General features: G+C 43.3%; 1 protein-coding gene across 7 annotated transcripts in view; it reads left to right on the forward strand.

Annotated features, from left to right (window-relative positions):
* Window positions 1-15,956, forward strand: part of Ubp1 (upstream binding protein 1) — a 50,041-nt gene that overhangs the window by 31,694 nt on the left and 2,391 nt on the right. For 2 of the 7 annotated variants that reach the window (XM_051201803.1, XM_051201795.1), the window contains 8 exons: window positions 321-428; window positions 6,179-6,282; window positions 8,053-8,107; window positions 8,355-8,448; window positions 11,037-11,127; window positions 11,858-11,964; window positions 13,878-14,020; window positions 14,632-14,683. In XM_051201803.1, coding sequence (XP_051057760.1) covers window positions 321-428; window positions 6,179-6,282; window positions 8,053-8,107; window positions 8,355-8,448; window positions 11,037-11,127; window positions 11,858-11,964; window positions 13,878-14,020; window positions 14,632-14,683 — 754 coding nt within the window. Of the gene's footprint in view, window positions 1-320; window positions 429-6,178; window positions 6,283-8,052; window positions 8,108-8,354; window positions 8,449-11,036; window positions 11,128-11,217; window positions 11,556-11,857; window positions 11,965-13,877; window positions 14,021-14,631; window positions 14,684-15,956 lie in introns of those variants that run through there. The other 5 variants (XM_051201822.1, XM_051201835.1, XM_051201809.1 and 2 more) reach the window with 5 other exon arrangements.

A 15,956-nucleotide genomic window follows, 5' to 3' on the forward strand; every position in this document is an offset into this window, starting at 1 on the left:
TCTGAGGATTTTGTGGGCACATGTTTTACCTAAGTTTGGGGATGTTCATGAGTTTATTTGCCTGGGTGGGATCTTGAATGAAGATGCTGAAATCCCAATGAGGTCTCAGAACAGACCTTAAAACCTTGAAATTGACAAGAGATTTAAGTGGGGGCCTAGAATGTCCAATTTTTGTCACTGCTGGGGTTTTGCATTTTCTTTAACTTTGAATCCTGTTAGTCATACATTTGTTTAATTGAGCTCAAAGACATGAAACAGGGTATTAGGTCTTTCTTTGTATAATGAAAAGACATTGACCCCAATCTTTGGTGTTTGTCCAGATGAGGCTTGAGCCTATAATTGAAGATGCAGTTGAACATGAGCAGAAAAAGTCCAGCAAGCGGACTTTGCCAGCAGACTACGGTGATTCTCTGGCAAAGCGAGGCAGTGTAAGGGACTTCTGCTTCTCTTTTCATTGTGCAAGAACCCTTGTGCAGTGTTAGATATAGGACCAACTTCCATGGAAAAGTAAAGCCGAAACTGTTTTTTATGTCCATGTCTTTATTTAATTTGCTTTTGTTTAGACTTTCTGCTTTCTGTTTGTTCCTCGCTGAGGAAAATTTCCTAAATCTAACACTTTAAAACAAAGCATAAACGATGTTGACCATATTGGGTGGTTTTGGAGGGAACGACACTCGGATGTTTTCCAATATGTTCCCTTATTCCCTTCCCCTCCCCCCTCCCTTCTTCCCCTTCACACACACAACTCCTTCAAGATACTGAAATTACTTGACTAATTTTAAGTCATTTTTATGTAGTTAAGAAAGTTTGGCTTTTTTCATGTGTATACCTAATAAGAAAATTTTGTAGATAGTTAAATGATGGCAGCAAGCTTGACATTAGCATGTGCAGTACTCTGTGTCACATCCCCTTGCATGCACTATAAGAATGTGTGTCTGTCTGTGCTTTTAAAAAGCCTCTTTGACAGCACTGGTAGAAAAATCTGTGACTGTGCAGTGTTTCCTCTCGGCACCTGCTTGTGATGCAATGCTTCAGACCACACACAGTGGTGACCTTGCTGCACTTAACCCCAGGACCCTCAGGGACAAACAGTTAGTGAGGGTTTTTGAACTTTGTCAGGTTAAATATAGCAAGTCTATAACACAACTCTGTCCAGCAGTCCACAGAGGATTGTTCTGATTTCAGATTTAAATCAGCTTATATACCCTTATTAAATATAAGTAGAAATGTCAAAGAATATCTTAAAATAACTATTTTGAGTACACTGTTTATTATTGCATTGTTTGTATTAATAGGGTCCCCAACATGGATTCTCACTCTTTTACAATGATCTGTGACTGATTGTGGACTTTGAAGGTCAGCGTCACAAGGACTATCTCAGGGACATCATTTCCATTTTAGAGCAATGTTTAAATGCCTGTACATGCATGCTTGCATCCCAGGGCACTGGAAGCACATGCTGCATTTTCTTTTATTTATTCATTTATTTAATTTTTCTTTTTTAGACACTATGTTGCACAGATTAGGTTGGCTTTGAACTCATGGCAGTCCTCCTGCCTCAGCCTCCCAAGTGCTAGGATTTCAGGTGTGAGCCACCACCCCTGATTCTTTGCATTTTATTTAGCTGGGCTGTTTTGGTTTAAATCAGGAACAATCAGAACCACCGAATGCTCCATTCCCCCAAATGTCTGCTCTCCATTTCATGTTTTATCAGCTCCTAATTGCTCTGAAAACCTACAAATGTTCTTAGTAACTTTTTTTTTTTTTTTTTTTTTTTTTTTTGAGGGGATCTTGGGAGCTTAAGTCACTTGCCTTATAAACCATGTAGCTCATTTAAAGAAGTTGGTTCTGGTGTGATTGATAGGTAAATCTGTTTTAGCCAGAACTAACCCAAAAATGAGGAAGTCAGTAGTGAATTCTTAAGTGTAAAACATGCAAAACGTCAGCAGTTCACACCTGGGATTTCACATCTTCTTATGTGTGCCGCCTGCCACCCTGGCTGTGTTTGGTTTGGGTTTGATGCTTCTACAGTTGCTTAGACTGCAGTCTGGAAACCTGTTTTCAAAATGCAGGGGCCAGATCATGACTCCCTTAACCAAGAACATAACTGCATCACTTCGTCTTTAAAGGGGGTGGGGGAGCAACCTTTCCTGCAGTTTTGGGCTTTCAGTTAAAAGGATGTGTATCCAGAAGTTTTGATAAAACCTAAAACATGCTGGAAGACAGGGTCCCATTCTGAATTGTCACTCCTGCTAGTTCCCAGGAGATAATGCCAGATAAATCCTTTGTGTTTCTGTTGATCTTTGGCTCACTCCTGATTGCCACAGTTTGCTGCTGACAGTGGGTCTTCATTCTTTAATCTTGGTGGGAAAGCACTACATTTGCAGAACACTGGAACAGGAACATCAGCACTGTGCTGCAGCTTGCATTTAACAGCTCCCTGGGCTGTGGTACCCGATAGTGGTGTGTGCTTGCCCAGCACACATAGTGATCTTGGGTTTGCTCTCCAGTCCCACAAAGCAAGCAGAGCCCCAGATTAAAAACTCTCCTTGTGATAATAGTAAACGCAGCTACGTTGTGAAAGTGAAATAGATGGGTGTATGGTGAGTAAACGTGCTGTCTGCACTGTGCCACTCCAACATGAAGTTTGGGGATAGCTCTGTTTCCTCATAGAGCTGGCAGGGATTACCAAGGTAAATTTGGGGACATGTTGTGTTGAATATTAAGAGTTATTCAGACTTGTATGTTTGGTTATATTGTGATATTTATTTTATTAGGAGAAGAGTGTAACAGGAAACTCTTGCTTGTAGTGGAGGGACAAACAGCCATGATCCCTTAGTTAGATGTACTGTTACAGGCATGGGCTCTTCACAACGTGTGAACTGAGGAAAAAGTGATACTTAGTAAAACAAAACAGGCTCTACTCTTAAACAACAGGTATTTTCATATGGAATGTAATGTGTAGTAAGGTCACTGCTAGAGTTGATCAGACAGGCAGTTATTGCTGTTAAATAAGGATCAGTATAAACAAATAGGCCAAATAGGTATTTATTCAGGGAGAAATAACTTACAACCTAGACTGATGAACACCAGCAAGTTCCACCAGATGCTCACCTGTCCGAGTCCCGCCAGGACCGGCTCTTCCTCTGACCTTCCACAGGTTGCTTCCGCCCATGGCTCCACCCCCCAATGGGCGTGGCCAGTGCCACAGAAGGACTATCTCACTATAGGCAGTTTTCCTTTGAAAGGCGGTAGGAACAGTGTCTGCAGTGACTTTTCTTTTTTGAGGGATCGGATATGAGGGATGCTGGGGATTTCTTTCCCTACCTATGCTGTTTGGTAGCTGCTAAGACACAGGTGTTCCCTGCCTACAGAGGTCTCAGTTCAAGCTCTTTGCTTCATATTAGTGATCTTAACACGTTGCTAAGAATTTGAACAAGATGATTTTTCCCTTGATTATTTTCAAACTGGCATCTAAAAGTTTCCTTGTGAATTTGAACAGTTGCAAGGGAAGTATTTCATGGCATGATGAATATTTGTATTTAAAGTCTTAAATTAAATCTATTAAAACTTAAATCTATGAGATCGAGGACAATCAGGGCTACACAGAGAAACCCTGTCTCGAAAAACAAATTTAAAACTATTGGACTGGAGAGATGACTCAGAGATTAAGAGCACTGGCTCCTCTTCTAGAGGTTCTGAGTTCAATTCCCAGCAACCACATGCTGCCTCACAACCATTTATAAAGAGATCTGGTGCCCTCTTCTGGTCTGCAGGTACATACTAAATAAATCTTTTAAAACAAAACTATTAGGAATCTGGAGGGAGTGGGCTATAGAACCCAAGTATCCCAGACATTTCAGATTTTTCTGTTTAGTGCTGAATTTTACTTCCATCTTCTCTCTTGGCTTACCTGTGTATTCTGCTCCTTTTAAATCTTACCTTAATGTGATTATACCCTTATGCCTGGAAGTCTTCTCATGATAACCTCAATTTTTCAAAATTTTATTTTTATTTTATGTGCATGAGCATTTTGCCTGCATACATGTCTGTGTACCACATGTGTGTAATGCCTAGGAAGCCAGAAGAGGGAGTTGGATCCTCTGGAACTGGAGTTACAGACAGTTGTAAGTGGCCATGTGGGCCCTGGGAACCAAAGCTAAGTCCTCTGGAAAAACAAATTCTCTTAACCACTGAGCCGTCTCTCCAGCCCAGTATTTCCAGCTCTTTACAACATAGTTTCTGGGTTTTTGAGTTTTATTCTTTAGTCCAGGTTGTCCTTGAACTCATGGCCATCTTCCTTAGTCAGCCTCCTGAATTCTGGAGTCCAGGCATGAGCCACCACTCCTGGATACAATAGATTTTTATAAATGTGGAAGAAAGAGTTTCGTTGTTTTTAATTTTGTTTTGTTTTTAAGTTAGGGTCTCATGTAGCTGATGTTGGCCTTAAACTTTTGATCTCCTTGCCACCACCTCTCAAGCCTGGATTAGACATGTGCTACCATGCCTCGCTTGAAATTGAATTTTTAAAATTTCTTATGACTGTAGATTAAGCTTGGGTGGGAAATTAAAATTGGTATGTCTGCTGCCAAGCCCAACAACCTAAGTTTGATCTCCAACACTCAAATGGTAGAAGGAAAGAACAAACTCTCTAGAGTGTCCTCTGATTACCACATACATGCCATGGTAGATGTGCAATGCACATACATACATACATACATACATACATACATACATACATTTTAAAAAGAAAAACTCATTAGGACCAATTTATTAAAAACAGTTAATACATGTTTTGTTTGTTTTGGATTTTTAAACACAGGTTTCGTTGTGTAGCCCTAGCTGTTATAGAACTTATTTTATAGACCAGTCTGGCCTGGAAATCAGATCAGCCTTCCTCTGCCTCCCAAGTGCTGGGATTAAAGAGCTGCAACATTACCACATGACAGTCAGTTATACAAATTTTGAAGAACAGTTAATAAATAAAATAGAATTTCTTTGTAAATGCATCTTGAATAAAGAAAACAATTACTCTTTAGATCCTTTTTTTTTTTTTTTGGATGGGGGAGACTAAGCTGACCTGGAACATCCTCAGGTCCTTAGATTATAGGTATGTGCCACCATGCCCAGCTCAGTTTTTTAAAAATAGGTATGAGAAAATTTGTTAGATAAAATTTGATAGTATCATTCAAGAATCAACATTCCTTTTGAACCCTCTACAAATATACCAGTGATCTTTGTAGGTGATTTAGTATCTGCCAGGTAATCATCGTCCCTGTAGTAAATAGAGCAAAGACCTGAAGGTCACATTATTTAGAGGAAAACTCTTTCAGTCCTTAGAATAGCATCCTTCAGAAGCAGCTATTTTATTCTCATTTACTTGGCCCTAGAGAGTCTTAAACCCCAGTGCTGAGGTTGGGTGTCATGCCTGTCTTTTCTCAAATGGGAGCTGGCTGATAATAAAGGGAACCCTTGAAACTGACAACCTCCACAGAACAGTTGTAGAAAGAATACCCAGTGTCAGGCAGGCATCTGTGAAGCTCAGAAGGGAAGGTTTCTACCTGACCACTGTGGCCTGCTTGGCATGCCCTGGACCTTGGATTATTATTTAGTTGGCTAGTTTCTGTACCTTTGCCTAAGGTTGAGAGACACTCAGTTCACCATATCCCTTTTAGAAAACAGATACATATCTGGCAGCATACACAAACAGTTGGTTGCTTGCCTGCTAGCCTGTTCAGTAAGTCTTATTTATATCAAGATAACAAGGGGATACTGATGAGGCTGCTCCCTGGGCAAGCATATGAGCAATAAACAGGACCTGGCCACACCCAGATCACTGTGTAATGTCAGATGTTGCTTGTGAATCCCTTCTTGTCTGCTGTTTTTAAACCTTCAGATGTGTCTGTTGGAGCACCTGACAGATGATGCTGGAAATGTGTGTGTGTGTGTGCGCGCTTTTAGAAAGCAAATATACATATATATTTAAAGTGTCTTTATAAATTTGGCTGCTATCACCACTCAGGTTATAAGTAATGTCTTTTGCTGCACAGGGTGAATTTGACACATGTCTGGTAGGCACCAGGTATCTTGTGCTTTTTAAGTTTGCATTGGGTCAGTTAGAAACCAGATGACGCATTGAAGAAGCAAGTTGTTAACTCATCTCTGTTTCTGTCCTTAGTGTTCTCCGTGGCCTGACACCCCCACAGCCTATGTGAATAACAGCCCTTCCCCAGCGCCCACCTTCACCTCCTCACAACAGAGCACCTGCAGTGTCCCAGACAGGTATCTGGTCTGTGTGGCCGTGTGCTTGCACCTACAAGTCCCTATCCATGCAGTCTCCTCATTTATGTGTGTCTGTGTGTCAGGTGTGCCTAGTACAAGGAAACAGTGTGTCCTAGGCATGCGTCTTCCCCTGACAGTCCTTGTACACCTCGTCCTGTGTCTCACTTTGACAACTGAACAGTCTGGAGGGGCGATTTCTGCAGAAACTGAAACAGGAAGATGGAGGCCAGCTTGGGGGCTATGTAACAAGACTGTCTGAAAAGAGGGGAAGGGAGTTTTTAAGATAGAGCCAAGATGTTGTCTTTGAGAGATTTAAGAATGCACTAACAGGGTGCATAGTCAAGGACGAGTGGTTGATGTGAGCCCTGATGTGAATACAAAGTACACTGGACTTTAAGTTTACCATGTGACATAGGCGTTTTAGCCTTCCTTCCTTCCTTCCTTCCTTCCTTCCTTCCTTCCTTCCTTCCTTCCTTCCTTCCTTCTTCTGACTGTTTCTTACCCTCTCAGCTAATGTAGTTTTACTTGAGTATTTAAGACTAAAGGAAAGACCTTGGATTTCCTTATGACTATGGTGACTTTTGAATCAGGCTGTCTGGATTTTCTTGAATGTGTTATCAGGCTTTCACAGCTAAGAGCTGCATAGGCTTGAGGCCTCTGTAAGCCTTCAGCTCCTGCAGCCTTGCTGAGGGCAGTAGTTCAGAAGTTCTTGCTTTTAGGAAGTTTCTTGTTAGACAGAAAAATTATAAAAGCTTGAGATGGCAGGGAAAAGTTCTCTTTATATAGTCTAGTCTTGTTTACAAGGTCTGTTAAGAAAAACTACAAAATCCTTTTTCTCTGTGGAGATGGAAAAACTGATCAGGAGCCTGTTTTCATGTATTGGTTTTGTCAACAAGTAGAAAAATTCATGCCAGGTGTGGTGGCAAACACCTTTAATCCCAGCACTCAGGAGGCAGAGGCAGGAAGATCTCTGAGTTAAGGCCAGCTTGGTCTACAAAATGAATTCTAGGATAGCTAGGACTATACCAACAAACCCTGTCAAAACAAGAACAAACAACAACAACAAAATAAATAGAAAAATTATCACTGACCAGGGGCATCAGAGAGCCAGTGTGTAGCATCCAAGCAGTCTCTTGTGTTTCCTGTCTGTGTGTGTTAGGAAATGGCTGTGATCTTAAGAGATGAGCTTTGAGTTGTATGCCTTCGTTTCCTGAGTGCCCACTCTACTCCCAGCATGGTTCTAGGTGCTAAGATATTTAGATGACCAGACAAATTCCTGTTGGAAGGGGTTCAGGTTCTGGTGGATGGAGAATAATATAAGGTCTGGTGCTGAGAAAGAAATTTATTTGCAGTTTTCTTTATACCTTAAGACTCAAGCATTGTGGCACGTTTGTCTCACTTCATTTCTCATGAATGTATATAGTAATTAAAGAGGAGGGTTTGTATATTTAGTTAAGATCGCTGTTTCTTATAGCCTATTTTACTAGTGTTTTACGGTTATTTTTACATGTTTTCCTAGCTAAAATGAATGCATACCTTCCCCATTTTCCTGGCACCCATACAAAGGCTGCGGGAACATTTTTCACGGGGACTAACTCATGCGTGCTGGTGCTATTGTTATGTCGTCATCACAACCTCTATGCTCTCCCCATGTGCTGCGTTCTTGTTACAAGCTCACACAGCTCTTTCCACAGAGCTGTCCCATTCCAAATTACCTGTGCAGAAACCTTTAACTCCATAGTTTAAAACTGTTCCTTTTCCTTTCTCCAGCAATTCTTCATCCCCAAATCACCAGGGAGACGGAGTTGCTCAAGCATCTGGGGAAGTAAGTATCTTTCCCTGAAAGCATTAAGTACTGTTACCGTCCTACATTTTAAAGATTCTGACCATGTGGTATGGGTTGCTCAGTTTCAGCTGTGTTATGACTTCAGATTTTATTAACGCCCTTTGAGTTTTGCTTTTAAACATTCTTATTGACATGCCAGTGACTTGGGTTTTGTTACTTGTTTTGTTTTTTGTTTTTAAACTTAAATGGTTTTATCTATGGTCACTTTTTTTTTCTTCATTAATAGCAAATTCAGCCTTCAGCTACAACCCAGGAAACACAGCAGTGGCTGCTCAAAAACAGGTTCTCTTCATATACAAGACTGTTCTCTAATTTTTCAGGTATGTATATATGTGTGCATGCAGGAGAGTATTTTATTTGTATGTTTTTGTGTTTTTATTAACTAAGAATTTATCTCCCAGTTTTCTTCAGTTGTGACTCCTTGTTAAATTCCTCCCAAACAAGGAAATTAACATTGCTCTAGTCCACTCATTGCAGATGTATTTAGTTCTATGAAATACTTTCATTCTATTTATTTTTATAACTTTAAAGTTGTGTGTGTAAGTGTGTGCTTATGTCTGTATATGCACGTGAGTGCAGGTGTCCACAGAAGCCAGAAGTATCAGAGCCCCAGAAGCTGGAGTTAGTGGTTGTGAGTACCCCACCATGGGTGTTAGAGCCCGAACTCTGGTCTGCTACAGGAGCAGCAGGTGCTCTTAACTGGTGAGCTGTCTCTCCAGCCCCATAAAACTTTGTTTTATGGTAAATTGTAAAGCCAGTTTGGAGATGATCCAGCACACATTCTCTCGGTGTCTCATAAAACTATAGTATTCCAACCAGGATCTGTCACTGTGCTGTGAGTGTAGGTCCCTGCAGCCACTGCTGCAGAGAAGAGTAGATGTAGGATGTCTCTACCCAGGGGTTCTCTCTGCCTATTGCCCTGTTCTAAGACCATTCTTTGCCCTATCCTCACACATACCTTTTCCACACATTGAGCTGTCCTGCCTATGATTTGATCACTCTGAGAACGTTAAACAAATGAAACCCTATACAAATGGCTCCTTGAAGCTAGCCTTTTCTTCCTTGGCCTATGATCTCAGGTCCCACAAGGCTGCCCTGTGTCCTGTGGTTTTAGCCATTTCACCTAGACTGGTATCTCATTTGTTTGGCTTTGCTCAAGTGTGGCTGTCTATGCGTTTTTCTGCACAGGCATCTAAGGGAACACCCTGTTGGGACTTTAGGTGTCAAGCAGCACTGCCCCAGGTAGTATGGTTGTGTGGAGAGCATGCAAGAGGCAAGGGCAGTCTTCAAAATGCGTGTGGCCCTTCTTCCTTTCCCCAGAGCCCATTTGCTAATGTGTCCTGGCCAAACGTCCTGAGAAGTGCTGGGCCGTTGAGATGCAGCAGCTAACATCCCTTTCCCTGTGTGTGGGGCCACTGAAACAGTTTGATGAGGGCAGACATACGTGTGCCTATACCCAGCTGAAGGAAACAGTGGGTTTCTATTGTATTGTTTGTGCATTGGGCAGTCATTCCTCATGTAGCTCTTAGGACTCTGAAATTAAAATACTACATGGAAGTAATTTGCTAGCTGTGATCCACGTATTTATATGATTAAATAAAGCCTTTCATGTGTTGAAAACTAAAAATCACAGAATTCAAGATGAGGGGAAAGGATTTCATGAACCCTTAGGAAAAGTGGATGAAAAGCACAGCCCATAGAAAACCGTGTGGCAGCTGGAGCCTGCGTGGTATGCAGAACCATGTGTGTTGTGTGGAGCTGCAAGGTTTTTCCCTGTGCAGCGGTCATGGGGTTTGCACTCTGCTTCCTCCTTAACCTGGGCCTCCTTTGGTTCATGCAAAGCTGCATGACACATGCAGAGCTGTGTCATCTGAGCCACAGCACTAGAGAATGGAGAGGACAGTGAGACTGTGCAGTCAGAAAGCTGTGATACTCCCCCTCTCCCTTTCTCCTCCTGGGTTACAGTTGTCACAACCAGGAGCCCTGCCTCAGAGCTGTGTATAATGACCCCAGTAGATGGGAGAATTTTATCTGCTATTTCTTTCCAAGAGCAACTTCACAGTGGCTCACACCGTGGGAGTTAGGTTCTGAACTTCATTCTTTTTACAAGCTAGGAATCTGTCAGGCTCACCATTTTGAGCCTATGTAACATAAAGACAACCCCATTATCTTGTTACCTATGGGAGTAGGTATTTATTATAGGAAGTCATGCCTCCGTTCTGAAAGTATGGGTCTTGACTGATACTAAAAGAGTTAAAAACAAGATTTTATGGCTATATCCAAACACAATAAAAGGTATGGAGTACATGAAGGACTTCCTGTGACCACCCCAAGTTAGCTGTTGCCCAGTGCTTGCTCAGTCTTGTATCCACGTCTCCCTTACACATTGGCCCTTTTGTTGCTTTTAAGGCCAAGTACTTAAGGAAGAGACCGTAAGTAACAGAGCGATTCTCTACTGTGCTTGCTTTCCTGTTAGAACTGGCTGTGGGGATGGAGCAGGAACAGAGTCTTGACTTGACTGCTGTAATGAGGCCTGGTCTGTACTTTGCTTCCCACTCATTGGTGGCTTTGGGCAAGTTCCCCAGATGCTACAGTTCCATATGTGTTTTATAAAAAAGGAGAAAGGTGCAGGTCTGGGGGTGAGGGGGTGTTTCAGGGTTGGGTGAGAAACATGGTTAGCCACAGCCCGGCCACAAGGAAAGGAAGGCAGTGTGGGAGTCTTGTTATTGTGAACACACAGGCCTTTAGGCACCTTGGTACCATAGCACGTTGTTGCGCTGAGGGACAGATATGGGTGTTTTTAATTCAGGACACCGTCGCTGATTAGGACAGAGCCGTGTGAAGACAGCCCCGTGAAGCACCTGCTGTGTCGTCCCCTGCTTACTGGAGGGTCTCTGCTGTTTTCCAGGTGCCGATTTATTAAAGCTGACAAAGGAGGATTTAGTTCAGATCTGTGGTGCAGCCGATGGAATTCGGCTCTATAATTCCCTGAAGTCAAGGTAAAATACTATAGACTGTTCTGTGAGAAATGAGAATGGACCTTTCTCTGCGTTGGGGGATTTGGTGGGCAGAATGTGTTTCCACGCTAGGTTGGCGTGTGCCTGTGTGCGCCACCGAGCATCGGCAGCATCGTGCTCACGAGAAGACTGTTTTGTGTACACCTTCAGGGCAGGCACTGATGAGGGCAGAGGTAGACTAAGACTGGTAGCAATGCACATGGGCAGGACTGATTTCTTGAAGACGACTGGGTTTGTTGCCAAGAAAACAAAACTTCTAATTTAGGTGAGCTCTACAGAATCTATGGTTTTCAAGGTCATGATTATTGTTAAGCAGTTATTAAATGTGAACTTGTAACTGTCCGATTAGAATGCTAGAACTGTGACTGTGCTGGCTTTGAGACCTACTGCCTGCCATTACTGTCTCTAGACTTGTGTGGTGAGAGTTCAGTAAACTCGAGCCTTACTGATTTCAAATTGCTTAATCAATCTTGAAACTTAAATTTACCAGCATCTGACAGACCATCTCAATGGTTTTAGAGTCTGGACCTGTGGTAGTTGGTGTGAGGTGTGTGGCTTTTATATTTTTATTAGAAAATTATTTTGCATAATGAAATAACACTGTAAAGTTCTCATAAGGAAAAACAGACTTTAGATTCCTGTAGTTGCTGACTGTGCATGTGCTGAGGCCACTTGCGCTCATCGTCTTATTGATGGCATCTTCTGATTACAGGTCGGTTAGGCCCCGCTTAACCATCTATGTCTGCCAGGAGCAGCCGACTAGCAGTGTGCCGCAAGGGCCCCAAGCTGCAGGCGAGAGTGGCGGTGGGACCCCCTGCGGTGGGTACTGAGGGCTTCCGGCCTCTGTCCTTGCTGGGACTGTCAGCCGGGTTCACGCAGGGTGGTGGAGCTGCTGCCGCAGGCTTAGAGCAGCAGCCACAGGGCTGAGTCCTTGCGAAAGGAGAGAACGCAAACCTTCCTTAGTCCTCAGCTGTGTGTGCCTGCTGTACTTCTCATATGGCTTTATGCCTGAAATACCCAGGAAGCAATACAATAACCTGACCCGTTTGAGACCTTTCTGAATGATGCTGGGGAAAGCAGAGCGTGTTTCTTCTTCCCCCGTCTCACTGATCAGATACGGGGAGGGGCCCTCATCAGGCGTGGGCAAAGGTGAGTCTTCCCCCAGTGTAGACCCAGATGTGTCATTCAACCCCAGGAAGAGGGGAAACATTCTCAAAGGAGCCCCCTGTATCACTGCACCATTCCCATCTTCCCCAGGAGTATGGTGTTATGGCATGTGTGTCCTCAGAGATGAGCGTGGGGGTGGGGATAGGCCGAGGCACCAGCCACCTTGCCCTTGGCCATTCACACATTCTTCGTGAGCTCAAGTAAAACTCCAGATACAAGGGCTTTTCTGCCCTGAACTCCTCTGCCATCACAGCAGGTGAACAACACCTTTGCTCTGGGCTGGAGGGATGGCTGAGTGGTTAAGAGCACTGGCAGCTCTTCCAGAGGTCCTGAGTTCAATTCCCGGCAACCATATGGTGGCCCACAACCATCTATATATAATGAGATCCGCCACCTTCTGGCCTGCGGGAATACATGCAGGCAGAACACCATACATAGTTGCTTCTACTATATTAAAAGATCCAACTGGCAGGAACTAGTTCCCAAATTTTGATAGGGTAGTCTTTCGGAGTTGCCTTTAGTTTTGGGTGTGTGTGATTCGTGAATGTTCCTGTACATGCAGCTGCTCATTTGGGAAGCTGACTTTTCAGTTTCCCTATTGCAGATCCATGTCTGGCTTGAGTCAGTGGTTGAGCTGTATCCCTTGAGTGACACTCACCCAGATGTAAGTGCTGCTGAGTTCAAGTCATGGACAGAAAGAACAGTCTAACCAGACTTCATTGTCTGACTCCTTACTTTTAATTTGGTGTGTATCTAGGAGGTGACACAGATTTTTACTCTTAAATCTGTTGTTGGAGAATTACTGGTTCAAACTCCTATTAAGAGTTCTTTTTAATAACAGAACCCCAGCTTGCTTGTGACATAATTTATATAGCAGACTCCTCCCATTGTGTCTGCACATGACAAATGTAGCTCATGCACATATTTTTTCATCCTTTGCCCCAATCCTTTATTAAGTTAAGTTTCATTACTCTGATCCCCAGTGGTTTTTTTTTTTTTTTTTTTTTTTTTTTTTTTCCTTCCTCTCCTTATACAGGGTTTTTCTGTGTAGCCCTGGCTGTCTGGCTCCCTCTGTGGACCAGGCTGGCCTCGAACTCAGAAATCCTCTTGCCTCCCAGGCACTGGAATTAAAGGAGTGCCCCACCATACCCAGCCAATGTTTTTTTTAAACCCTCAATATATGAGACTTCGTTTGTTGCAGAAAAATATGAAGTCACATTGTTTTTATAAAGCATTAGTGTTTATTATACATGACCATAAATAATGTTCTTCAAATAAGTGGGTAGAGATCTTTTTTAGAGACAGGGTTTTTCTGTGGCTTTGGAGGCTGTCCTGGAAGTAGTTCTTGTAGACCAGGCTGGTCTCGAACTCACAGAGATCTGCCTGCCTCTGCCTCCCAAATGCGTCACCACCACCTGGCTGTGGGTAGAAATCTTAAGGAGGCAAAGAAACATTACCTTGTCCCTATTTCTGAGATTTCTTAGGCACTTTGAAAAGATGGACTGTATAGAGCAGATCAAACAGATCAAACATTATTATTAAAGTGCTACTTTTCTTTCTTTCAGTTTATCATGCAATCTACTTGGAAGAAATGGTTGCCTCAGAAGTTGCTCGAAAACTTGCTTCAGTGTTTAATATTCCTTTCCACCAAATTAACCAAGTTTACAGACAGGGCCCCACTGGTATCCACATTCTTGTTAGTGACCAGGTAAATCAAATAGTAGTCATTCTTTCTGCCACAGTGGCACTCACATGTATTGTTGGAACTGTAAGAAACGCTGCTGACTTCTTTGTAAGTATTGATAGTCAATTTTTAAAGAGGTGGGATCAAAATGTATGGGTTTATAATCAGGAATTACAGCATCTTAGTGGAGAAGAGTCGGGGAAGCTCAGTCTGCTTCCTCGACCTTTTTGTTGAAACGGATCTTTCTGGGGCTCTAAGGTTAGTGTTAGTCTTCGGTCCTTCCTGTGAGGTGAGGCCTTAGATGTGTTCTCCTTTTACACATTATTGGAAGAGCAATCTTTTAAAAACATGTGATATTACAAGTACAGCCTGCTTCCTTGCTCAAGCTATGTTCTCTGAAGAGAGATAATAGTAGGGAAACAGTCTGCACAATTTTGAAGTAGATGTCTGTAGGACCTGGTACAGCATGTGTGTGTGTGTCAGGTGTAGACTTTACCATCTTGTCTGCCACCACGAGTTACCTGGGTCCTGTAATCTGTGTAAGGAAGATTATGTTGTAGTCTGGATTGAACCATTTATGGCTAGTTAAGGACAGGTGGATCTCATACACTTACACGTCTGCTTTATCCTTCTAGATGGTTCAGAACTTCCAAGACGAGAGTTGTTTTTTATTCTCCACAGTGAAAGGTACTGTCCATGTTCGTGCACTTCAGAATGTTGTCATGAAGGACTGTGTGCCTGATAGCAGCTCTCATGTATTTATTGCAGACAGGGTTTCTCTGTGTATCCCTGGCTGTCATGGAACTAGCTCTGAAGACCAGGCTGGCCCCCTCTGCCTCCAGAGTGCTGGGATTAAAGGCATATGCCACTACCACCTAGCTGTATGTGAATATTCTTGAAAGAAAAAGATGAAGTGTTTTTTATAGAAACTATCTAATAGATGTAGAAATGGTTGGTTTTTCTAGATGACTGGCTATGTATCCAAGACTGACTGTTAGTGCTAGTCCCTGAATGAACAAGGGTAGTGGGAGAAGTCAGAATTGGCCACAGGCACAGAAACTGACCAGTGTGAAGCGTGGGGCTCCTGGGGGAGGAGGCATGGAGCTGTTGCAGAAGACTTTTCTAAGGAGGTGATTTGAAAAATGAGCTGGCCACAGGACTAGCCCAAAGGCAGCATGGGGCTCTGCAGAAGCATGCACTTGGCCTCTGTGAACCCTGGAAGAAAGGCATGCTGCTGCCATGTAGGGCGACGGGGAGCAGAGCGGGGTTGGGGAGAGCAGGCCCTGGCACACAGGGAGGGCTGGATCTTATTTCAGATGGGTTGGGATGGGAAGTCAGTGAAGTGGTTTAAACAAAGGAATAAGGGGATTGGGTCTTTTCTTCTACTACAACTGTGGAGAGAGATAACAAGATAACAAAACTGCAGGTAGGCAGTCCATCCAGGCCGAGGCTATGGAGTGTATGGACAGGGCCCACTCATTGGGCTCCCTGTTTGATGAGGGAGTAGTTGTAACTGCCAAGGCAGGTTGCCACCTCATCAAAAAGGTTAAGGTTGATTCAAAACAACTTGGTGTGTCAAGCAGGCAGCTAATTGTATCATTCTGAGGTACCTTGGGTCCCTTGGGCTTGAGGTACTTATCGGTAGTGGCTGAGATCCAGACAGAGCTAATTAGGCAAGAGTGTGGGGAGAGGTCCAGCCCAGGTCAAATGAGCTATAAAGTTAGAGAGGGAAGGGATTTGTGAAGGCAGAACCTAGACACCCTTCCCCACCCCCCAAGAAGAGGACAAGGTCTCAACGTCCCCCTTTCCTGGTAGTCACTCCGCAAAGCGGCAGCCCCAAAGGGTTTTGAAATTACAGTTTTGCTTTGTACCTGATTGGAATACATGCCACTGGCCATTAAGCTACCTGCCGATGAATGCAGCAGTGAGCTGGCTCACTTCTTAGACACCTCTAACTTCA

Source organism: Phodopus roborovskii, unplaced genomic scaffold (assembly GCF_943737965.1).
Source record: "Phodopus roborovskii unplaced genomic scaffold, PHOROB, whole genome shotgun sequence".
NCBI lineage: Eukaryota > Metazoa > Chordata > Mammalia > Rodentia > Cricetidae > Phodopus > Phodopus roborovskii.